At 33.2% G+C, this 26,608-nt stretch overlaps 1 protein-coding gene across 2 annotated transcripts in view; it reads right to left on the minus strand.

The window, feature by feature from the left end:
- Positions 1–754: 754 nt before the first annotated feature.
- Positions 755–26,608, minus strand: part of LOC136042711 (uncharacterized) — a 45,346-nt gene continuing 19,492 nt past the window's right edge. Inside the window, exons 2-3 of one of the 2 annotated variants that reach the window (XM_065727674.1) lie at positions 26,130–26,388; positions 755–1,785 (exon numbers count right to left, since the gene is read on the minus strand). In XM_065727674.1, the coding sequence (XP_065583746.1) occupies positions 1,736–1,785; positions 26,130–26,388 (309 nt within the window). In that variant the 3' untranslated portion in view covers positions 755–1,735. Of the gene's footprint in view, positions 1,786–5,239; positions 5,877–26,129; positions 26,389–26,608 lie in introns of those variants that run through there. The other variant, XM_065727673.1, reaches the window with a different exon arrangement.

Raw genomic sequence — 26,608 nt, forward strand, 5'->3', positions numbered from 1 at the left:
ACTTCGCTCTTTATGCTAAATTATTTTTAGTAATTTCAACTATTTATTCTACGGCCTTTCTGATTCAGGGGCCATTCTTAAAGAATTGGGACAAAACTTATGATTTAGTTTGAAAAGCGAGTATTAACGAAAGGACAAACCCCCTCATATATATAATCAAAAATATAAGAATATAAAAGTTTGTTACGTAAGTTAATTCTTAAGTTACGCATATTTTTTACTAATAAAAACGTTCGTTAAAAATTAAAAGTTCTAGTTGCCTTTCTATGTAACCGAAAAATTGGAGGGCAACTAGGCCTCCTTCCCCACCCCTTATTCTCAAATTACTCTGATCAAAACTAACAGAAAGCCATTTAGCCAAAAAAAGAATTAATATGCAAATTTCATTGTAACAGTTTATGTACGGAGAGCAAAATTCAGACATGTATTGATTCAAAAACTTTCAGAATTAAATAAAAAACAAGTTTTTTGAAATGAAAGTAAGGAGCGAGATTAAAACTTAAAACGAACAGAAATTACTCCCTGTATGAGAGGGGCTTTTCCTCCTCGACACCCCGCTCCTTGCACTAAAGTTTGATTCTTTCTCGCAACTCTACTTTTAAAACAATAAAAGACTTTAGCGTAAAGAGCGGGGCGTTGAGGAGGGAAAGCCCCTTTCATATACCGAGTAATTTCTGTTCGTTTTAAGTTTAATGTCGCTCCTTACTTTCATTTCAAAAAACTTGTTTTTTTATTTAATCTGTCTAAGGGAAACATTTCCAAACCAAAGATATGTACACAAAATGTGGCCGAACAAATAGATTATATAACCGGACTAGAATATGACGACTAAAAAATAACCGGAACAACTTTTCCGGTTATATAGATATTATATAACTGGACTAGAAAATCTTGTCTCGTTTGAGACAAGCCTTCCATATGCACTACGAACTTTGTTGAGGGTGCCATCATAGCAAATTCACGCAAAACCTTGAGCAATGTACCAATTCAGTCTCCAAGGTAAGTAATAGCTTGAATTTGGTTTGACCTTAGTACCTTTCAGAAAAAAATATACATCATTGGTTGGCACATTATAGTACACGTAAATGGTTATTTCGAAAAATTTATTTCATAAAACATAATATTAGAAAATAAATTGCAAGTCCAGCTGTCTAGGGCGTAATTCCATTTGATGGAAATTGCCCTCGTATCCTAATGGGGGCAAAAATCATTGGGATATAAAGGTTCCTGAGAATAACACCTTGCAAGAAAAAGAAATCCCAGAGAGAAAAAGAAACCGAAATATCTCGAAGTATCATGTAACACCACACGTGTACGCTGTCGTTACGTAGGATTTCATGTATGTGACCACCATTACGTAACACCTGCGTTTATTAAATGTCCCATCCCGCGTGTTCACCGTCCTTACGTAACATCTCACGTAAGCACTGTCATTACATAGCAGCCAAGTATGCAATGTTATTTCGTAGCATCCACTTGTGTGCTCTCCTAAGCTAAATGCGGGAACCCCAAGTGTATATGTCAAGCGTGTATGCGTCTTACTTAAGATAAGCAAATATTCCCCTATTACATAGAGACTAAAGAAATTTTGAAGAAAAACGCCATGAAGAAGAAATGTCATAACAAATGTCATGATAATATCTTGAAATGTTTTGAAACATCTTAAATAATGTCTTGACGAAAAATGTCTCTCTGTCTGTGAAACTTCTTGAAAAATATCCAGAAGAACAATGTCTTAAAACTGTCTTGAAATGTCTTGAAGCGTCTTGAAATGTCTTGAAACGTCTTGAAAAATAATCATGAAAAAAAAATGTTTTAAAATGTCTTGAAAAATGGTTGCAAGAAAAATGTCTTCAAAAAAAATTTTAATCGTCTTTAAGCGTCTTGAAAACATATTGAAAAAAAGTTTTTAAAAATTTCTTGAAACATCTTCAAACGTTTTAAAAAAGCTATTGAAGTAAATTGGGTTATAAAACCCTACCATCTAGTGGACTCTAACATGTTTTATTATGTAACATCCCAAAACCTATTATATAAAATTCAAAGAAATCCTGGGGTAAAGTCATGCAAGATTGCACCACCCTCCACTCCTATTCTGTAACAGACACCTGATATCACTCCCAATGACGCTCATCCGTGTCTTGAGGGGGTTGCCATACAACTTAAATCATTAAGGAGGAAAGGTATAGTGACTATGTCGCCCTCGCTGTCTCCCTCACTCCTTTTGGAGGGAGCTCATTCAATTGTAAATAGGAATTTATTATGCTGATAGTCTAAAGTGATCAAAGGAAAAAGATTTTTTTTCAATATTAATCCAACCAAAATTTTGAGATATATATTTTACTCAAAATAATTTAACGTAAAATAACAAAAACTTTTATCTTCTTAGGAGTCATCAAGAGTTATTGGAGGGCATTTACCCCCCTCCCCTCCCCTCCACATAGGCATGCACTCTTTTCCTCAAATGCATCGGATCAAAATTTTGAGATAGCTATTTTGTTTGAAATAGTCCAAGGATCAAATAAAAAAAGCTTAGGAGCCAACATAACCCTAATAGAGCCTGGGTGAAGCTCTGTAAAATATGGGGCCGGGGGTTTCTGTGATTTTTGCGAAAGGAGTGGCTATATACTAGAGATTAAAAATTGAAAGTCTAGTTCCCTCATTAAGAGTCAAAAACCTGTATTATGGCAACAGGCCTCCCTCCACCAGCCCTAAGGTCACATAGCTCCACTGCTGTAAGTTTTTTAGAGGCATTTCATACGGAAGGCATGGTCTTACAAACATCGGAGGGGTCTTATTCGAACAGATATCGGAATTTTAGTGCCATATTATAAATCAGAAGTAATGGGAGGGAAAAAATCCCTTCATCCCCTATATTCTACAAATTAATCCGATAATAGGTCTCTAAATATTTCAAGGATCAAATAATAAAAATTAAGTGTCGACATAACTCCCAAGGGCCCGGGGGCAGGCGTTGTGACTAGCCCTGGGGGTAAGTAAGGTCTTATGGAAGAGGTGCTTGGATAAATTTCAGAGGTTGCACCTTTGACTGCACATTAAAGTTTCTATTTTACTTTTTCATCAGGAGACACTAGAGGGATCAGAGGGCAAATACACCCCCCCCCCCAAAGACACACTTTTCTCCCCAAAACCATCAAATAAAAATATTAAGATTTTCATTTTGCAAAGGAAGTTGAAACAAGAGATACCAAAATATCTAGGGTAAACACAGCCCCCCCCCCAAAATCCAGGGGTAAGTATTTTAACTTACGCCTCAGGGAAACATGAGGTTGTCATGTAAAGGGTGGTCGTAAGAAGTTCAGAGGTAGCTTATTTGGTTTTAAATTGAAATTTTTAGATACTTTTAAAGATACAAAAGTGATCGGAGGGCATGTGTCATCCACTCTTCCCCACCCACCTTGTTTTCCTGAAATTCATCTGATCAATTTCAGAGCTATTTTCTTTGAAATAGCCAACCAATCAAACAATAGAACTTGGGGGTCAAAATGCCCCCTGCCAAATTCAAGGAGAAGAGTTACAAATTATGTACCGAGGATATATGAGGTTCTTATGGAAAGGGGGTGGTATAAACTTCGGAGGGGCTCAAATTAATAGAAATTCAAAGCTCTAAGTCCCTTTTAAAAGTCAAAAGTAACGTTTAGGCAACTAGCCAATCACCTTCCCCCCTCCAATGCTCTTTTCCCCCAAATATGTCTGATTGAATTTTCTATATGGTCATTTTATAGAACCACGGTCGCAAAAAAAACTTCACAGGTGGCTAATTGATCGTAAACTGGAATTTACAGTTACCTGTCAAGTTAAAAGTCATCAAAAAGCATCTAACCCCCCACACTCTAACACAAAATCTCCTTTCCCCCAAACATAATTCAAACAAAGCTTTTGAAATAATTATTTTGTTTGAAATTTTGTCCATTGAAAATAGAATAAAAAAATTAGGAGTAATCCATAACTCCCACCGGAGCCTGTAGGAAGTATTGTAACTCGCGCTCCAGGGAAGATAAGACTGTTAAGAAGGAGGAGAACTTTGGGAGGAAACTCAAATGATTAGAAATGGAAAATGAACACCTTGGGAATACCTTGTGAGATTCACAAGGTATCAAATGACATCTAGCCCTTTCAACAGCCCTCTTTTCTCCAAATAAAAGTAGGCCAAACATCATATAATAAAAGTTCCAAGACTTATAACCTACCCACCAAATAATGGGGCAAGTATCTGGAATTATAATCCTGGGGTATATAAGGTTTTAATGGAAGATATGGTCGTATAAATACTGGGGGGGGTGCTCATTCTATTGTAAACAGACAGTTATATCTCGCTTCTTAAGAGTCAAAAAGGTACAGATGGCAACTAGACCCCTGAATTCTTCACCTAAAATCCATCCGGTAGAATTTTTTAAAATATGTATTTTGTTAAAATAAGTCAGAAGATCATATAACGAGACCTCCAGGGTCAATATTACCTCCTAGAGCCTGGGGAAAGTATTGTATATTATTCCCTCGGGGCACATAAGTTTATTCTACGACGGTTTCTGGAGTATTTTAAACATCAGATAAGCCTGAGCTCTTTTCCGAATAGGAAACTAATTAATGATATTTTATCAAAAATCCAGAGGTAGCTGACCCCTGATCCTCCATGTTATAATAACAATTCCTCCCATGAAAACATAAGGGGTCCGAAACCAGCACGGGTGCTGTTTTGAAGTCGATTGTATATCTTTTTTTCTGAACTGGCATATTGACTTTTCTGGCAACATAAAATGGTCTAAAAACGTCACAACTTTAAGGAAGAATTATACTTTTCCCTTGGTGATTGTATCTAACTTACGGTGACACCAAGTTATCAAAAAGAGGTTCATATTGCGTACAATCAATATCGGTTATATAGTTGATTTTCTTCTTAAAACTGGCAAATGGTCATTTCTGAACACAAAACCAATTTAAAATAGGTCACAACTTTAAGAAACAGTTTGAATTTCCAAGGGTGGATTTTTCAAATCGATGATGATGTAATAAAATCGTTAAAAAAACTAAAAATGTCTGCTGTTAGAAGACAAGCGACAATGAGAATCCATATAAGTATGAATTCAATATAAAATCTAAAAGAAAACATTATTAATATTATTTTGTCAAAAACTAAACGTAGCTGACTCCTGAACCTCCATGGCCTGATAAACCTTCACAATGTCTGCAATTACATGATAAATGACAATGAGAATCAATATTGACGGGTTTATTGCGTAGCAATGACAGAGCATGGCCTCGGAATCTGTTACATAGTTCTTTTCTTCTCAAAACTAGCTAATTGACATTTTTGGACACAAAAAAATTAAATAGGTCACATCATTAAGAAACAGTTTTTTTCTAATGGTGGATTTCTCTTATATGTTATAACGTAATAAAATCAAGAAAAACTCATAATATCTGCTGATAGAAGACAAGTGATAATGAGAATCCGTATATTGAAGCCTGCCATCTAAAGAACACAGCAGTAAAGCCACCGTACTATTGGTACGGTTACGTGCCAGGTTTCTATGTGAGTATTCTCATTATCACTTGTCTTCTAGACAGAGACAATATGTGCCTCCTGCTGATGTCATTGCGTCAACATAGACTAATACAATCACCCTGGCCAAAAGACAAAAATGTTCTTTATGTTGAAACTTATTTAGATTCTTTTTTTGGCTAGAAAGATCAATCTTCCAATTTTAACAAAACGAATATTTAGCCAATTTGGAGGTGAAGTCCTGCATGGCTACGTTGAAGACTTGTATAAATCGATTATCAAAGTCCCTCGTCTTCTAGCCACAGACAATTTATCTCTCCATATGAAATCAAAGTTTCACCATAGATCCGCCCTAGAAAAATAAAAATTCTTCTTTAAAGTTTTGAAATATTTAGATCACTTTTGTGGCCAGAAATGCCAATTTGCCAGTTAAAAAACATTATGCATCCAATTCAAAGTCTGAGCCCTGACAGTCGGCATTTGGCAGGCTTTTTGAGATTAATTATCATTGAAAGTACCAACCTCGAAATAAATCGATTTTTGCTAGTCTCTCTTCTGGAAAATGGATGGTCTCTCAAGGAATAGATACACCATTGAAGTTTTGCAATAACATATAATCTGCAATACCGTAGTTTTGCGGCATCTATGTAGGTTTGTAATGTATTTTGCGCTACATTTTGTTTGTGTCGAAGATTGTGAGAGTTTTGTTCTTCTAGCCTAATATTTTTTTCTTTTTCACTTTCACATTAAACTTGTTTTGATTTTCACTCTCGCTTGTCTTCTAACAGCAGACTTCTAAGTTCTTAACTTCCTTTTTGATACGTTCTGATATTTTCTTTCTCGTTATGAAATAAAAAAAAACAAGTTATTTTAAGTGCGAGTAAGGAGCAACATTAAAACTTATAACCAACAGAAATAAATCCGAATATTAAAGGGGTTTTCACCTCCTCAACGCCTGGCTCTAAAAACTTGTTTTTTTTAATTCCTGAACGTTTGTGAATTAATGCATGTTTTGATTTTGGTTCATCACAAATGAAAGGTTTAAACAAAATTTGAATTTTATTTTTTTTTGGCTAAATCGCTTTCTCATAGATTTGGTTGGACGATTTTGATAAAAAGGGGTGGTCGAAATTATGGTTACTTAAAAAGGCAACTAGAGCTTTTTATTTTTTTATGACTGTTTTTATTAGTAATAAATATACGCAACTTACAAATCAACTTACGTAAAGAATTTCTATATTTGTCTATTCTTATTACGTATATGAGGGGATTCTCCCCCTAATCAATATATCGCTCTTTACACTAAAGCTGGAATTCTGTCGAAATTCCTTAAGAATTACCACTGAATCACAAAGGCTGTAGAATAAATAGTCTAAATTAAAAAAAAAATACTTTAGTGTAAAGAGCGAGACATTTTGGAGGAGATGAACCCCTTATTTACGGAACAAATTTTGTAATTTTTAGGTATTATTGCTGCTCTTTACCTCTGGCTGATTTTTTTTTTATTTTCACATTGTTCTTTTTTTAATTATTCTGAAAAATCCTGCAGCCCCTCCTTGAAAATTCTCTTCCATCATGAAAGAGCTTTCCATGAAGAGATCTTCCCATAGGAATTCCTACCTCACCCCCTACTCTTGCCTTCAACACGAAAAAGTCCCCCTGAAAACGTTCTTGTAATTCTCAATAAGCCTTAGTATATGTAAATAATTGTGAAAGTTTGTGACTGGCAGCCCGTCCACCGACGACTTTCGGGGATCAATTAGTGCCGAAAGACTTAATTATTAGGTCTTTCGACTATTCTTAACAAAATGGTTATCTCAGAATTTTGATCCAGTGACTTTGGGAAAAATGAGTGTGGGAGGGGGCCTAGATGCCTTCTAATGTTTGGTCATTTAAAAAGAGCACTAGAGCTTGTAATTTTCGTTAGAATGAGCTTTCTCACAACATTTAGGATCATTGGGACAATACAATCAAAACAAATCAAAAAAAAAATAAATAAACACGCATCTCTTTTCTGTCTTCTCTCAAACAATAAAAAAATTCCACATTTTTGTAGATAGGAGCTTGAAACTTCTAAAGTAGGGTTTTCTAATACCTTGACTTTGATGATGTGATTTTTGTTAAGATTTAATTTTATTCAAATTTTTAGGGATTGTTTCTCTCTATTTTCTAAAATAAGACAAATTTTCTCCAGCTCGTAACTTTTGATGGGTAATACTAAATTTGATGAAACTTATATATTTAAGATCAGCATAAAAATGCTATTCTTTTGATGTAACTAATGGTATTGAAATTGCTACTTCCTAGAGATTTGGTTACCGTTGAGCCGGGTCGCTTCTTGCTGCAGCTCGTTACCACCGGCTATTTAATCACTTGCAATTCTTACTTCTAACCGCATACTTCTCTGTTCTCGCTATGGCATATCTTTTTACAGCGTACATCATGGTTTTCTGCATTTTATTTTAGTTTTTTTATAATCCTCATTGTCAAAGGCTTGTAACTGCATAATTCTTTGCTCTCCACTTTAGTTTTTGACTTGTTTTAATTTTTGCTTGCGCTTGACTTTGAGCCGGATATTTGCGGCTCAAAGTCCGGATGTTTCCTAATTTTTGTGTTCAATCGTAGTAATTGTCACTGACGCAAGTACTCTAACCATATATTTCTTTATTCTTCCTTTTTGTATGTCATTACTTATAACATTTCTCAATACCCTTTAACCTAGCCCGTTGAATTGGGCTTGCCAAATTTGATTGTCCAGGCTATTATCAAACACCGATAAAATGAACTAAACAAATTGAAAATAAGAGCGATGATGATTTGATTGCCGGTTTTACATTGATAGGGTAATCAATTTTTACCATACCTTAGAAAATTAAAAACTGGTAGCAGGAATTACAAGCAATAGCGAGAAAGAGATAATTGGAACGTATCAAAAATTGTGTAAAGAAAAAAAATTACGCTAGTAGAAGACAAGTGACAGGTGAAATCAAAATGAAATGAAATATTAAAAGAAAAATATTATTTATTTGTGATGAAGAAAGAAATGTCATCTTGGAAGAACAACGCCATCAGAATTTCTCGAAGCAAAAAAAAATATTTCACAAAACCCTTTCAAACTCACCAATATACAATAAACTAGTCATCTGCTGTTTATTAGTCAAAGAAATCTATAGTTTTTTTAATCAAAACAAAAAAAAAACGTTCCAAAAAAGTAGATTTCTAAAGAAAAGTAAATGCCATATTATATTTATGATAAGAAGAAATAGAAGCATACAATAACTCACACTGAAAAAAAACAAAGGTTATTATTACTGAATGAATGTAACCCCAAACACACAAAAATTAAATAATAGAGTTAAACTATAGAATAGCAATAAATAATAGCAAATAAATACAGTAGGTACTAAAATAAATGAATAAATAAATCTTAAAACGAGTAAACCCTATATTTAATATACAAATCATGCTTAGAATGAACAAAAAAAGTTATTTTTAGGGGAGGTCAAGACCAAGGAGGGGAAGGAGTGAGTTGCCATAGTTTTTAAAGCAAAATTTAGTTAAACTATTTATTTTTTTTGTAAGGGTGGGGGACCATGCAGAAAAGACCAAGGGGCAGCTCACTTAAGTTTCGAAATATTTTTCATAAGTTTTTTTTTAGTTAGGTTGGTAGTTTCGCTTATCTGATCTTTGAGATACTTTCAAAACCTTCGCATAAAAACCCTATATGCCCTTTGGATATAACATACAACACTTGCCTTGTGTTTGTGTTGACCCTGGGGTTTTTTTTCCAATATTTTGACTAAATTTAACAAAATTACTATCTAAGAAATTCGATCAGATGGATTCAAGGTAAAAAAAAAATGGAAGGAGGGCTATTTGCCTTCGTTTCTATTTTTCCTCGTAAAAAGGAAATGAGAACTTTTATTTCCAATAGACTGAGCCCCCAACGAAATTATACAATAATTCCTTCCGTGATGACCTTATATTATCTTGGGTTCTAGGGAGCTGTGTAAACCCAATGTTTTTACTCTATACTCTTTGGTCAATTTTGGACAAAAGGAAAATCTCAAAACTTTGATCAGGATCATTTAAGGAACTGAAAGTTGGTTGAAAAGAGGAACTAGTTGCCATTAGATTACTTTTGACTCTCAAAAAGGGAACTGCAACTTTAAATTTCTTGTTATTCGAGCCTCCTCCGTCGTTTACCTCTTCCATGATAATTTTTTGTGCCTACAGGCAGAACTTAAAGGCATAATCCTTCGTTTGGGCTCTTGGGTGGATTTTACTGACACTGAAGCTTTTGTAATCTGATTGTTAGACTTTTTAAAAATTGACTATCTCAAAATTTGATTGAATACGGCTTGGGAAAATAGGGTATGTTCAATGGGGGTATATCTCCTCCCTTCACTTTTGACTCTCAGAGCTCTGTCTTCCCTTTCAAATGAATATAAGTAGAACTTTCAATTTCCAATCAAAAGAACCACTCCTAAGGTTTATTCGACCACTCCTTACATAGAAACCTCGAATTCTTCTGTTGTATACTTCACAACAATTGCCCACTGGGCTTAGGGCGTTTTTTCAAACCCGGAATTTCAATTATTTTGTGTTGAAAAACTATTTTGAACAAAATGGATGTCTCGAAATTTTGATCAGGTATCTTTGGGGGAAATGGGTCTTTGGGGGGGGGGCGGCTGTAGCACTTTGATCACTTTTGGCTCTTACAAGGGGCACTGTGAATTTCAATTTGTAATCTAATGAAAACCATCTGAAGTTTATACTACTATCCCTTCCATAACAACTTCATATGTCCCAAAGGCAAAACTTAAAACACTTGTCCCTGGGCTCTGGGAGGGGAAGAGGGGTTATCACTGTAGTTTTTGCTATATGATTTTTGGTTCTATATAAATAATTCGTCTGAATATAAAATATCTAATATATAAATATAGAGCTATATAAATAATTGGTCTGGACAAATTTTGGGAAAAGAGGGCTGGTGGTGTGGGGGAGTGGCTAGTTGGCATCGGATCACTTTTGAATCTTAGAAAAGGAGCTAGAACTTTAATTCTGCTCTAAAGTTTAAATGACCAACTCTTCCATAAAACCTAATATATCCCAGGAGTACAAGTTACAACCCTTTGTTCCCTTGGCCCAAGGGGGAGGAGCATTTTAACACTGAAATCTTAGACAGTTGATCGTTGGAGTATTTCAAAGAAAATGGTTATCTCAAATCCATCGGAAGCATTTAAGAAAACGAGAATTCGGGAAGGGTGGGAGGAGGGGAGTTTGATATCTGTGATCTTTTTTGTCTTTTAAAAAGGTAAATCAATTTCCAATCCAATGAGCTACCTCTGAACTTTATATGGCCACCATATATGCCCCCTAAACCCTATCTCCAAAAACCATATTTGACCCTGGGGTTAAACTTAAAACCCTTCCCAATGGGTTCTGGGGTGTTGAGTCGATCCTGGAGTTTTTTCATCTGATATTCGAACTATATTTAATAGCATGTCTATCTCAAAATATTAATCGGGTGGGTCTGGAGAAAAAAAAACACGGAGGGCTAGTTGACGTCCGATCTCTTTTGACTCTTAAATAGTATGCTAGATCTTTTGTATGTGTAACCCTTCCATGAGAACCATATATTCCCCAATACCAAAACTTATAGGGACTACTCCTGATTCCCTAGGGGATTGTGTCCACCCTGTATTTTTTTGTCTAGTCCCTGAAATAGGATTAATATTTTTATCGGATGCACTAATAGAAAAACAGCTTGGGGGCTATTTGCCCTCCAACTACTTTTGACTCCTAAAAATTGCACTATAATTTGTGATTTCCAATCAAAGGAGGCCATTAGAAGTTTAGTTATTCAAAGCTTATCGAAGTCTAGTTGCAACTATCCCTTTCATAAGAAGCACCCCTGGGGAAAAACTGGAGCCATATAACCTTGAGTTAGATGGCGGGATTTGTCGCCATCTGATCAGTTGACTCATAAAAAAGGAACCAGCACTTCAGTTAAGTTTATACAACCACCTTTTCTATTAAAGCTTTACATGCTATAGGGGTAAAAGTTAAAGCCATTCCCTAGGGTTGTTTTGGGGAAGGGTGTATTGAACCCAATATTGGGTCATTAGATTACTAGACTATTTTAAACAAAATGGCTATCTCAAAATTTTGATCGGGTGCAATTGGGGAGAATGGGGTGAGATAATCACTCTTTTATGACTCTTAAAAAGTAAAATAGAAACATAAATTTCCAGGCAAATGACCCACCTCTAATGCTTATGGAAGCCACCCTTACATAAAAGTCTATCTGCCATCCGGGAATAGCTTACAATACTTTTCCCGGTCTTTAGGTGGTTGTGTTTATCCCTGATTCTTTTTTTATTTTATTTTTAAACTATTTTGAACAAAATGGTTGTCTTAAAATTTTCATCAAATAAACTTTGGGAAAAAGGGACCTTTGGAAGGGGGGGGGGCAAGTAATGACCCCTTCTGACTCATAAAAAGGACATTTGAAATTCTGATTTACAATCAAATGAACCCCACCCAAAGTTTCAAGCATCATTAATTCAACAAGAGCCTTATATGCCCGTGTGACATAATTTACAACACTTGCCCCCAGGCTCTGGTATGTTGTTTTATCCATGGAGTCTTCGTTATATAATTTTTGGTCTATTTTGAACTAAATGGCTTTATAATAAAATTTGTTGGAGTCGAGAAGGGAAAAAGGGTTGCCAGGGGAAGGGATAGTTGCCATCTGATTACTTTTGTCTCTTAAAAATGGATTTAGAACTTTCAATTTCTGATAATATGAACCCTCTCAGAGGTTAGATTGACAAATCTTATATACCACCCTGGACATAAGCTACAACTGTTCCCCGAGAAAAGGGAGAGACATACTGACCCTAATTCTTTTCTGATTTGTTGAATATGCTAAACCAACTGACAATCTCTAAATTTTGATAAGATACATTTTCTATTGTATTAGACCTCTCTATCTCTCTCTTTCTCTCCCTCTCTCTCCCTCTCTCTTTCTCTTTTCTGTTTATATATATATATATATATATATATATATATATATATATATATATATATATATATATATATATATATATATATATATATATATATATATATATATATATATATATATTATATATATATATATATGTATATATATATATATATATATATATATATATATATATATATGTATATGTATATATATATAGATATATATATATATATATATATATATATATATATATATATATATATATATATATATATATATATATAAACAAGTTTTTTAACTGAAAATTTGACTTCACCTGATATTAAATAGCCATAATTCATAGGCCTATGATACATATGAGTAACATTGTAGTAACATGAGTAAGTAATAGTAGTAATAGTAACTAATATGAGTAACATGATGGCATATGAGTAACATGTCGCGTGTATAGCTTTAGGAAAAGATGGTTCGCACTTTTAAAGTTTTGAAGAATAGAGTTCAGAAAGTAAGGAGGGTTTTATTTATGTCTTGAACTTTATAGACTTCACGTAATATAATTTTACTTGTTTTATTTTTTTTCACGAGGAAAAACTGCAAGGTTTTGCTTAATTGGTTTACTCGTTTAATAATTTCTCTAATAAATCAATTCACCTTATATTAAACAGCCATAAACTTTAAATAGAATGAATAAGCAATTTTATTTTTTCATGTATTTCAATGAGAACTGTCCCAAAACTTAAAAAAGAAGGGGGTAAAACATAAAGAGAAGAGAAAATTGACGCAGTGAATACAAATTTGGATAGCAAGAAAAAACTACTAGCATTTTCATAATATTTAAAATTTCCATGATAAACAAATAATATCTAGTCTTGTTCTTCTTCCATTTATATTTGAAAATTAACTTTAAATAAATAATGTGGATCTATTTCCTTAAATCTTCTTATTATGTAATCAACGCAAAAATGACCACATTTCACATCTTTGGAACAGAGTAGCATGTTAGGCAATATGCTTATCTGAGGTCTTTAAGTAGGTGAATATTTCAGTTCTTGGTTATATTCCAAAAGAGCATTGAAATTTTCCAAATGAGTGCTTTGGATCATTGAAATAACGTGTCAAATATATCCCATGCTGCCCCATACAGTCATAGTTGATTACACAACATTATTTTTTCTTTATTATACTTTGCAGGTTATATCGAAATAAAAAACACCTCAGAATTAAGGAATAAGAACTTTTTCATTAAGTTTATTAATATTTGTCAATGGTATCATTGGATTTTTCATCCTTTCCAGCGTTCCCCACTTTTTCGATATGAAGTCTCTTTAAATTGTGAAATCTCAGCTTCAGCACCTTTTGTGGATCTTTCAAGCTGTTCAGGTATTTTAACGACTCGTATTTGTGCTTTCTTGTGTCCATCAAGATTTTTGGGAACTTCAACAGCCAGTTTTGATTCAGATCCAGTAATTTATATTACTGGTATTACAGATCCAGTATATATATATATAAATATATATATATATATATATATATATATATATATATATATATATATATGAATATATATATTTGTGTGTATGTGTATTTTTGTTTGTTTGTGTGTGGTTGTGTGTGTGTGTGTTTGTTTTTGTGTGTGTGTTTGTGTGTGTGTGTGTTTGTGTGTGTGTGTATGTGTCTGTGTGTGTGTGTGTGTGTGTGTGTGTGTGTGTGTGTGTGTGTGTGTGTGTGTGTGTGTGTGTGTGTGTGTGTTTGTGTGTGTGTGTGTGTGTGAATGTTTGCATGTGTGTTAGTGTGAATGTTTGTGTCTATTCGTGTGTGTGTGAGTGTGTTTTGTGACCACCAATTTTTGATCTTTACACGATTTAGTGTCTTTGCACATTGTTTCCCTTCAAAAATATTGAGTATTAATGCAAGTCCAATGTCCTGACAACGATTTCTACTAAGCTTCAAACTTTTGATTTTCTTTTTTAAGGTTTTGAAATGTTTTAATCCCTTGTTAAGATATATAAAAATCTTAACGTAATAACCAGTTGCGCTTTTTCCTTAATTTAATGTCTTTTCATACACAAGTTTATTAAAAGATATTTGATTATTGAAGTCAGTCCGATTCCTTACAACGATATGTACTGAGCTTCAAACTTTTGGTTTTCTTTTTTAAGGTTATTGAATTGTAATCTTTTGTCAAAATAGAGAATCATCATTTAAGTAGCATAGTAAGTGCTAATTCTGCTTCACCTAGATTATCCCATCATTTTACATCATTTTCAGTCCATTTCGCATAATTTAAACATGAATTATTGCACATTTTGAATATTTTCATCCCTATATCTAAAATGAAAACATGTCCTAGGAAATCAAATTTGGTCTCATTCTTACACTTTTTGACTATATGAACACATGTTTTAGACCCCACCTAGATCATCCCCCTAAATTTACCCATTTTTAATTGAGTTCACATCATTTTAAATGAAGATTTGTGTTATTTGTATAATTTCCCATCCTGAACCTTACAATAGGAACAGGTCTTGTGAAATAAGAGTTTAACTGTATTCCATTTTTCCTATAATGCCAAAGGTAATAGTTTAATGTAATTAATACTTAGTTGATAGTTCGAAATCAATATCTAAATGATTTATATAGTCTTTATTTATTCTTTCAATAGCTGTTAAAATCAAACCTTTTTCTTATTTTTTAAATTTCTTTTCAAGATTAAATGCCTTAAAATCAGAACGTTTAGATGTAAATAGATCAACCCTTTCATCTTAAGATCAATAATGATAACGCGTTTCTTTACTTATTTAGTTGTTTTCATTTCATTCCTGTAATCGTGTATTCCATTCCAACGTCTAAATCTTCTTTCCTTATAGTTTGAAAAATTATGTTCTCTGAGGCCAACTTGACTCTTATACATATAAATAGTAGATGATAATAAACTTAACTAAGCTATGGATTGCATAAACAGTCAATTTTTTGAAGGGATACAAACAGAAAAAAAAATTAAATTGTGTAAAGAAAAAAAACCTGGTGGTCAGAAAAATGTTTGTACAAATTTTAACAAGAGATTATAACAATTTAGAAATTTTAAATGAAAAAAATGTCAGAATCTTAGTAGTTATCGTTTTTAGAAATCGGACTTGCTTTAATAATAAACTATCTTTGAATGGACTTTAGTATGAAAAGATTGCAAATTATCTGCAGTTAGAAGACAAATGATAGACAGACATAGACAGACAAACGAAGACATATATATATATATATATATATATATATATATATATATATATATATATATATATATATATATATATATATATATATATATATATATATATATATATATATATATATATATAAATATCATGAAAAGAGAAATCACCAATGCAACAGCACAAACACAAAAAAAAGAGAGACAGAAGGAGAAAAGGAAGACTGTTTTCCTAAATTAGTGATTAATATAGACCAGCACTTGAATAAGGCCTTAACCCTACTCATTCATACAATCACATAGGTCAAACAGCATAGCCACACACAATCAACCATAAAGAATAATCCATGGACAGGCAGTCATGTCGTCAATAAGTATAAGTCGTCATTTACCAAACAATAGAAAAAATAATATAGACAAATAATTCAGAGGCAACACCCAACATAAGGGCTCATCAGGAGAATACACTGGCCTATATAGGGTTTCGCCACTCTAAATTCTCTACCCAGCACAGTGTTTTGGCTACCACAGAATATCCATGGCATCCCCGCGTCAGGTACCACCCCCAAAATACATGCCTATGAAAAAAAAACAGCAAATGTAAAACAATCAAGTAAAACCAAAACAAGCTTATCCTGTTAATATATCCCTCCCTTTAGCAACAATAGGTAAACTAAATATTATAAATTTTTACCAAATCACAAAATATTAACACATTGCAAAAAACCTGAATAAACTAAACAATTATAGAATTCATCTTTACCATGTGGCTAATTTTTAAGAAAATCCGCTCAATTAGAAACACAATTCAAAATAAATGGCGCTGCGACAACATTTCTCGAACCTCCGAAATTAGTTGAAAATTTCTTTAAGTATTTCTAGATAATTCTTTTGATATTTATTTAAAAGTTCGTTATAATGAAAACTAAATTTTTTAAATTGCCAAGTTAATTTATTTGCAGAAGAACCTCTTGATATCAATTTTTGGCTTAAGATTTTACATCTATTTTTAAAATCAATATAATTACTACAAATCCTTGCATAACGAAGTAACTGTGAGAAAAATGCTGAATATGTGATATTTGAGTGTATATTACTTTCAGGGAATGGGAAACTAATCACTTTAAAATCAAAATCATCCGTTTTATTATACATTTTAAAACTTAATTTATTATTATCACAAATATTAATATTTAAATCTAAGAAATGATCTTCATGACCAGCGCCATGACTAGGCTCAAGAATAAGCTCTGATGGATATATATTTTTAGAAATATCAATGAAATCCTTACAATTTAAGACCAAAATATCATCTAAATATCTTTTATTATTTGACAAAGCATGTTTTAAATTAATTGGATTATTTTTATCCATCATATATTTATATTCTAGTTGACTTAAAAACAAGTCAGCTATAAATGGGCTGGCATTCCCCCCCATGGGAATTCCCACAATTTGCTTGTACAAATCACCCCCAAATCTTATATAAGTATTGTATAAAACAAATTCTAATAACTCAAAAATCATATCCAAGCTGTAACATCTCAAGTTATTAACAGGATAACTTGACAGTTATATTAACAGGATAAGCTTGTTTTGGTTTTACTTGGTTGTTTTACATTTGCTGTTTTTTTTTTCATAGGCATGTACTTTGGGGGTGATACCTGACGCGGGGATGCCATGGATATTCTGTGGTAGCCACAACACTGTGCTGGGTAGAGAATTTAGAGTGGCGAAACCCTATATAGGCCATTGTATTCTCCTGATGAGCCCTTAAGTTGGGTGTTGCCTCTGAATTATTTGTCTATATTATTTTTTCTATTGTTTGGTAAATGACGACTAATACTTATTGACGACATGACTGCCTGTCCATGGATTATTCTTTATGGTTGATTGTGTGTGGCTATGCTGTTTGACCTATGTGATTGTATGGATGAGTAGAATTAAGGCCTCATTCAAGTGCTGGTCTATATTAATCACTAATTTAGGAAAACAGTCTTCCTTTTCTCCTTTGTCTCTCTTTTTTTTTTTTTTTTTTTTTTTTTTGTGCTGTTGCATTGGTGATTTTTCTTTTCATGATATATATATATATATATATATATATATATATATATATATATATATATATATATATATATATATATATAAATAAGTTGTTTGTCTGTGTGTCTGTCGACTGATGTCATGTTTGTCGACTGACGTCATTATAAGGATTGAGCTGTATGTCGTCATACACCGGGACACAGGGAATATATATGACGACCGGGACACTCAAAGAGAAAAACTACAAAGGGAACGCCGGGGGCACAGGGGGGATATATAAATGACGACTGGGACACAGGGAATGTTCGAAGAGAAATTGCAGACCGGGACAACGGGACACAAATGACGAACGGGACACCGGGACACAGGAAATATAAATGACGCGCGGGATACATGAAGAAAAATTACAGACTGGGACACCGGGACTCAAATGACGACCGGGACACAGGGAATATAAATGACAACCGGGACACAGGGACAAAAATACAAGAGGGACGCCGGGGGGCACAGGGGGATATATAATTGACGACGGGGACAAAGGGAATGTTCGATTAGCAATCGCCATCAGCAAAGCTCAAGGGCAATCATTATAATAATGAGGTACAGATCTGGATATGGATTGTTTTTCCCAGACAATTATATGTTGCATGTTAAAGAGTCAGTACACCTGACAATCTATTTATATGCACAGACAATGGGACAGCGAAGAATGTTGTATATTCGCGAGTTTTACGTAGTTAAAAACATATATATATATATATATATATATATATATATATATATATATATATATATATATATATATATATATATATATATATATATATATATATATATATATATATATATATATATATATATATTCACAGGTGGGACGCAGGGACACAACTACATTGGTGCGTAACTAATATGGCGCGTAGCGACTTAAGTGCGGGGGGGGGCTTGGGGGGCGCGAAGATAGGGGGCGACTAATAGATGCATCAAAAGAATTGGACTTTTATGCTGATTTTAAATATATAAGCTTCATCAAATTAAGTCTCACTTATCAAAAGTTACCTACCTGAGAAAATTTGCCTTATATTGAAAAATATGGGAAAACACCCCGTAAAAGTCATAGAATCTTAACGAAAATTACTCCATCGAATTCAACGAATTATAGAGAGCCATACTTCAGAATTTTCAAGCTCCTATGTAAAAAATGTCGATTTTCGTATTTTTTTCCAGAAGACCGATCACGGGTGTGTGTTTATTTGTTTTTTCCCCATGGGTGACCTTGTCGACCCAGAGGTCGACATAGTTAACGACCTCTTTGAGCCAGTTAACGGCTCAAAATTCTGAGACAGCCATTTTGATCAACATAGTCGAAAAACCCAATAACCATGTCTTTGGGGACGACTTACTTGCTCACAGTCCCCGGGAAAAGGGTTAAAAGTTACAAACTTTGACCAATTTTTGCATATAGTAATGGTTACCGGGAAATGTACAAATGTTTTCAAAGGAATATTGTTTGGATAGAGAGAGGGTTGAGGAGAGGGGGTTACGTGGGGGGATCTTTACATGGATGAATTTGTCATGGGAGGGGAGAATTTCCATGAATGAGGCATATTATTTTCTAATGTTGTTTAAAACACAAAACAATGAAAAGATAAATCTGAAAAAGTTTTTTCAACTCAAAATAAGAATCAGCATTAAAAGGAAACAAACAGAAATTATTACATATTTGAGGGGTTTAGCTCCTCCTAAATACCTGTTCTTTACCCTAAAATAATTTTAGTAATTTTAACTATTTCTTCTACGGCTTTTGTGATTCAGGGGCCATTCTTAAGAAATTGGGACAAAATTTGAGCTTTAGTTTAAGCAGCACGGTATTAAAGAGGGGAAAAGCCCCTCATATACGTAATGAAAAAACATACGAATATAGAAATTCGTTACATAAAGTAATTTGGAAGTTACGTATATTTCTTACTAATGAAAATGTTCATAAGAAAATAAAAGTTCTAGTTGCCTTTTCAATTAAACAAAAGATTGAAAGGCAGCTAAGCCTCCTCCCCCGCTCCTTTATTATCAAAATCGTCCAATCAAACCTAAGAAAAAGCCATTTAGCCAAAAATAAAATATGCAAATTTTGTTCTAAGTACTCATGTGCCGAGAGCCAAAATCAAAACATGTATTAATTCACAAACGTTCACAAATTAAATAAAAATATTTTTTTTAACTGAAAGTAAGGAGCGACATTAATACTTAAAACGTACAGAAATTGCTCCGTATATGAAAGAGGCTGTTCCCCCCTCAATACACCGCTCTTTACGCTAAAGTTTTTCACTGTTTTAAAAAGAAGATTTGAGAGAATGAGTCAAACTTTAGCGCAAAGAGTAGTGCTTAGAAGAGAGAACAGCCCCTTCCATATACGGAGTAATTTCTGTTCGTTTTGAGTTTTAATATCGATCCTTAATTTCAGTTAAAAAAACTTGTTTATATATATATATATATATATATATATATATATATATATATATATATATATATATATATATATATATATATATATATATATATATATATGTATATTTATAAAAAAAAGTAAAGGTAAAGGATACGGCATTAGACTTTACAGTCCGTACCGGCGGTGCTGATCTCCGTTTCTTGGCCCTTCAGCCAGGAAGTGCAATGGGGGGTTGGGGGCCAGCCATCCTGTGCTTTCGCACACCCTTCCTGTTTACCTTCCCCAGATTTCTCCAGGTACCCATTTAGAGCTGGGTCGACTCTGGCTAAGCTTACAGAGTCACGCCACTGACCTCCGTCCCAAACTGAAGAATTGGGTACACTGGGATTCGAACCCGCGTCCTCTCAGACAAGGGATCCCAAATCCAGCGCACCAACCCACTCGGCCAGGACGGCCGAAATATATTTATATATTAAATATAAATATATTTATATATTTATATATATATATATATATAAATATATACATATTTATATATGTATATATATATATATATATATATATATATATATATATATATATATATATATATATATATATATATATATTATATATATATATATATAATTATATATATATATATATATATATATATATATATATATATATATATATATATATATATATATATATATACATCAAACTATTCAGAGCCAAGAGCAGTGCTTTGAGGAGGGAACAGCCCCTTCCATATACAGAGTAATTTCTGTTCGCTTTGAGTTATTGGAATTTGTTTCATATAATACTTATATAAGATTTAATGGTAATTTGCACAAGCGAATCGTGGGAATTCCCATTGGGGGAATGCCAGCCCATTTATAGCTGACTTGTTTTTAAGTCAACTAGAATATAATTATATGACGGATAAGAATAATCAAAATAATTTAAAACATGTTTTGTCAAATAATAAAATATATTTAGATGATAGCTTTATCTTAAATTGTAAGCATTTCATTGATATTTCTAAAAATATATATCCTTCAGAGCTAACCCTTGAACCTAGTTATTGCGCTGGTCTTGAAGATCATTTCTTAGATTTAAATATTAATATTTCTGATAATAATAAATTAAGTTTTAAAATGTATAATAAAATGGATGATTTCGATTTTAAAGTGATTAATTCCCATTCCCTGAAAGTAATATGCACTCAAATATCACATATTCGGCATTTTTCTCACAGTTACTTCGATATGCATGGATTTGTAGTAATTATATCGATTTTAAAAATAGATGTAAAAGAGGTTTTTCTGCAAATAAATTAACTTGGAAATTAAAAAAAAATAGTTTTCATTATAACGAACTTTTAAATAAATACCAAAAGAATTATCTGGAAATACTTAGGGAAAGTTTTGGTGAATTTTGTAAGTTCACGAAAAGTTGATGCAGTGCCATCTATTTTGTGAATTGTGTATCTAAAAGAGTGGATTTTTCAAAAATTACAAAATGGTACTGATGAAATTTGTAATTGTTTTAGTTCATTCAGGTTTTCCGCAGAGAGTTAATATTTGTGATTTGGTTAAATTTATCACCTTTAGTTTACCTATTGCTGCTAAACAGAGGATTATATTAACAGGATAAGCTTTTTTTGGTGATACTTGGTAGTTCTACATTTGCTTGTTTTTTTTTGTTTTTTTTTTCATAGGCATAATTTTTGGGGTTATACCTGACACGGGGATACCATAGGTATTCTGTGGTAGGTACAACACTTGACTGTGTAGAGAATTTAAAGTGCCGAAACCCTATAGACAAATGAATTCTCCTGATGAGCCCTTGTGTTGGGTTGTTGCCTCTGAATTATTTGTCTTTACTGTTTTTATTGTTTGGTAAATGACGACTTATACTTATTGACAACATGACTGCCTGTCCATGGATTATTCTTTATGGTTGATTGTATATGGTTATGCTTATTGACTTATGTGATTGTATGGATGAGTAGGGTTAAGGCCTCATTCAAGTGCTTGTCTATATTAATCACTAATTTAGGAAAACAGTCTTTCTTTTCTCCTTCTGTCTCCCTTTTTTTTCTCTTTTTTTAATGTGTTTGTGCTGTTGCATTGGTGATTTCTCTTATATATATATATATATATATATATATATATATATATATATATATATATATATATATATATATATATATATATATATATATATATATATATATCAAACAGTTCTTGCTAACGAATTGTAGTAAGGAGAGATCCGGCTCAATAGTAAACAAAACTTTAACAAATGGGATGCACCTACTACTACTGGGGGAGCCCTACTTCAGATTTTTCAAGCTCCTATCTACAAAAATGTGGAATAACGTATTTGGTATATGTATCATAGGCCAATGAAGTGCTCTTTACGTTTAAGTTTTTTTATTGTTTAAAAAAGTAGAGTTGTGACAAAGCGTAAGACTTTAGAGTAGAGAGGGAGGCGACGAGAAGGGGAAATCCACTTTTATATAAGGAACAATTTCTGTTCGTTTTAAGTTTAAATGTAGCTCCTTACTTGCAGTTTAAAAAAATAATTTTTTATTTAATATTGAGATTGCAAGAATCACAACTTTCAAAATGAAGTTAAAAACAAATAATTTCTTCTTAGAACACTAATGTCAGCAAAATCAGAACATGTCAAAAATGAATATGACGAAGAATGAAATATTACGTTAGAAGAACAATGGCATCATAATTTTTTACTAAAACAAAATTTGGCAAAAAACCCAGTCAAATCTACAAAGATACCATAAATTACCCAACCGTTCATTATTATTTACCCTTCGACATTATATTTATTCCTTGGAGTATCTTTAGTTTTCCAAAGAAAAAAGTAATAAACGAAGGTGACTCACATGGAAGTTTCTCCTTACAACGAAAATCAAATAGATATAAAAATTCCATGTGGAGACTGCCGGGCTGGGCATCAAAATCGGCCACAATTTTTTTCTTTTTCAACTGGTATGTGCATTTCTTCCTAATGCACATTACTCAGGATGTCTGGATAGAACGTATAGCGATTCCGTGACGTCAAGAAGAGACTCGATTTTTGTAATTGCAAGATGACGAAAAACAAGTGACAAAAAGATTCAATATATACAAGCCTATTGCTTAGGATTGCCAGGTTGCAGCCTCAAAATCGGCTATATTTTTTTTCTTAGAACTGACAAAATGAAGTTTTTGTCCACAAAAACGATCTAAATAGAATACAACTTAAAAAAAGGTTGAATATTCCCAGGAAGGTTTTATCGAGCCAATGGTGACCCATTGACTTCCAAAAGAGGAGGCTCACATTGTATGTCCTTGCAAGACAAGAGACTCTGACCTTTTATGTATAAAAGCTTGATCTGTAGTCAATTCAAAAAGGTTAAAATTAAGTAATAATTTTCAGTCATCCCAGGCTGGAACTATCAAACATATGAGGGCTTGCTAACATCAAAAAAAGGCTCACCTAGTCGGTGAATAGAAGATAAGTAACAGAAAAAATCAATATATACAAATCCGTTAAGTTGCCATACCAAGACAAGCCTTGAAATCAGCCGAATGGTATTTGCTTTTAAATGGCACATTGACATTTATTGATATTAAAAAAAAAACTATTTTTTTTTAGCTGAAAGTAAGGAGCGACATTAACACTTAAAACGAACAGAAATTACTCCGGATATGAAATGAGTTGTCCCCTTCGCAATCCCTCGCTCTTTACGCTAAAGCTTTTAATTGTTCTAAAAAGTAGAGTTGTAGGAAAGAGTCAAACTTTAGCGTAAAGAGTGAGCGATTGCGAAGGGGACAATTCATTTCATATCCGGAGTAATTTCTGTTCGTTTTAAGTTTTAATGTCGCTCCTTACTTTCAGCTAAAAAAATTAGTTTTTTTTTTTAATTTCTGAACGTTTTTGAATTAATGCATGTTTGGTTTTGGCTCTCCACACATAAATTATTAAAATGAAATTTGTATATTAATTCTTTTTTTGGCTAAATGGCTTTCTCTTAGTTTTGATCAGACGATTTTGAGAAATAAGGGGTGGGGAAGGAGGTCTTGTTGTCCTCCAATTTTTCGGTTACTTAAAAAGGCAACTAGAACTTTTAATTTTTAACGAACGTTTTTATTAGTAAAAAATATACGTAACTTAAGAATTAACTTACGTAACAAACTTTCATAACCTTATATTTTTATGATGTGTACGAGGGGGTTTGTACCCTCGTTAATACCTCGCTCTTTACACTAAATCGTAAGTTTTGTCCCAACTCATTAAGAATGACCCCTGAATCAGAAAGGCCGTAGAATAAATAGTTGAAATTACTAAAAATACTTTAGCATAAAGAGCAAGGTATTTATCTCCTCCTAAATACCTCGCTCTTTGTGCTAAAGTAATTTTAGAACCCCTCATATACGTAATTATCTCTGTTCGTTTTAAGTTTCAATCCTACTTCTTCCTTTCATTTGAAAAAAACGTTTTCATGTTTATTTTTCATTGTTTTCTTATAGTATTGCTAGAGAATCCTGCGCCCTTGTCATTGAATTTTTCTTCCCCCATGACAGATTCCTCCAAGGAAAGATCCTCAAACATAGCTCCCTCTCCTCAGCCCCACCCCCCAACAAAATAAAATCCCCCTGAAAACGTCTGTACACTTCCCAATAACCATTACTATATGTAAACACTGGTCAAAGTTTGTAACTTGCAGCCCCTCCCCCAGGGATTGTGGGGGAGTAAGTCATCCCCAAAGAAATATTTATTAAGGTTTTCGACTATGCTGAACAAAATGGCTATCTCAAAATTTTGATCTGTTGACTTTGGGAAAAAAATGAGCGTGGGAGGGGGCCTAGATGCCCTCCAATTTTTTTGGTCACTTAAAAAGGGCACTAGAACTTTTCATTTCCGTTAGAATGAGCCCTCTTACGACATTCTAGGACCACTTGGTCGATACGATGACCCCTGGGGAAAAGAAAAAAAAACAAAAACAAATAAACACACACACGTGATTTGTCTGGCAAAAAAATACAAAATTCCACATTTTTGGAGGTAGGAGCTTGAAACTTCTACAGTAGGGTTCTCTGATACGCTGAATCTGATGATGTCATTTTCGTTAAGATCCTACAACTTTTAGGGGGTGTTTCCCCCTATTTTCCTAAATAAGGCAAATTTTCTCAGGCTCGTAACTTTTAATGGGTAAGACTAAACTTGATGAGACTTATATATTTAAAATTAGCATTAAAATGCGATTCTTTTTATGTAGCTATTGATATCAAAATTCAATTTTTTAGAGTTTTGGTTACTATTGAGCCGGGTCGCTCCTTACTACAGTTCGTTACCACGAACTGTTTGACAAAAACGATCTAAATAGGTCACAGCTTTACAGAAGGATTTGTATTTTCCTATGATGGTTTTATTGATACTATTGTAATGCAATGACATCAAGAAGAGGAAGCTTTAATTTCCTATTGTATAGGAGATGAGCGACATTGAGAACCAATATATTCGAAAATTGCCTTGTAGTCGATCAATAAAGGTCACAAAGTCTAAGGAAAATTTTTATTTTTTCCCAGGGTGGTTGTATCGAACCTAGCTGGACACCATAGTATAAAATTATCTGTGTTTAGACGATAGGTGAAAAAGAACATAAATATTACAAGTCCAGCCCCATCCAAGCAAGGGCTCAGCCTCAAATTTGGCTATATAGTTTTTTTAGAAATAGCACACTGACCTTCCCGGCCACAAAATTACATAAATGGGTCAAAACTGTAAGGAAGACTTCTCAATGCTCCAGGGTAGTGTTATCAAAATTTTGTTGACCTGAAATTCTAATTTTTTGAACTCCACTAATTTTACTAGTATTTAGTTACCTATTACTTGTTTTACGTACCCGTTATGTTTCTTCCATTTTTATTTACTGGAAAAAATATTGGTGAAGGTTTAAACAATGCATATGAAGGATGATTATATAGGCTCGCACAAGCATGGACTCCATAAGCTTTTCGATGAACGAGCTTCATATCATTGTAAAAACGTGCGTCAGCCTCAATAAGCAAACCGGTCCAGTTCAAATATCTTTCCAAGTGCAACGTTGTCGAAAATGTTACTCCATCTAAAGCACCACATTCCAAAAATATTCTTTGACCTATCTGAAATAATTTCAAATGCTTAAAAACACGGTATTGGAGTTTTTATGAGCTTCAAATTTCGAAAATAAGAATTTTCTAAATATAAAACTACAGCACTCATACAGAGCCTGGCAGACCTGAAAGTATAACTACATCATTGCAATCTTAAGCAATCACACTGAAAAGAAGAGACATGTGGTTGGCCCTCCGGAGGTACACTTAAAAAGAATAAAAAAAAGCT

This window comes from Artemia franciscana, unplaced genomic scaffold (assembly GCF_032884065.1).
Source record: "Artemia franciscana unplaced genomic scaffold, ASM3288406v1 Scaffold_1816, whole genome shotgun sequence".
Lineage (NCBI taxonomy): Eukaryota > Metazoa > Arthropoda > Branchiopoda > Anostraca > Artemiidae > Artemia > Artemia franciscana.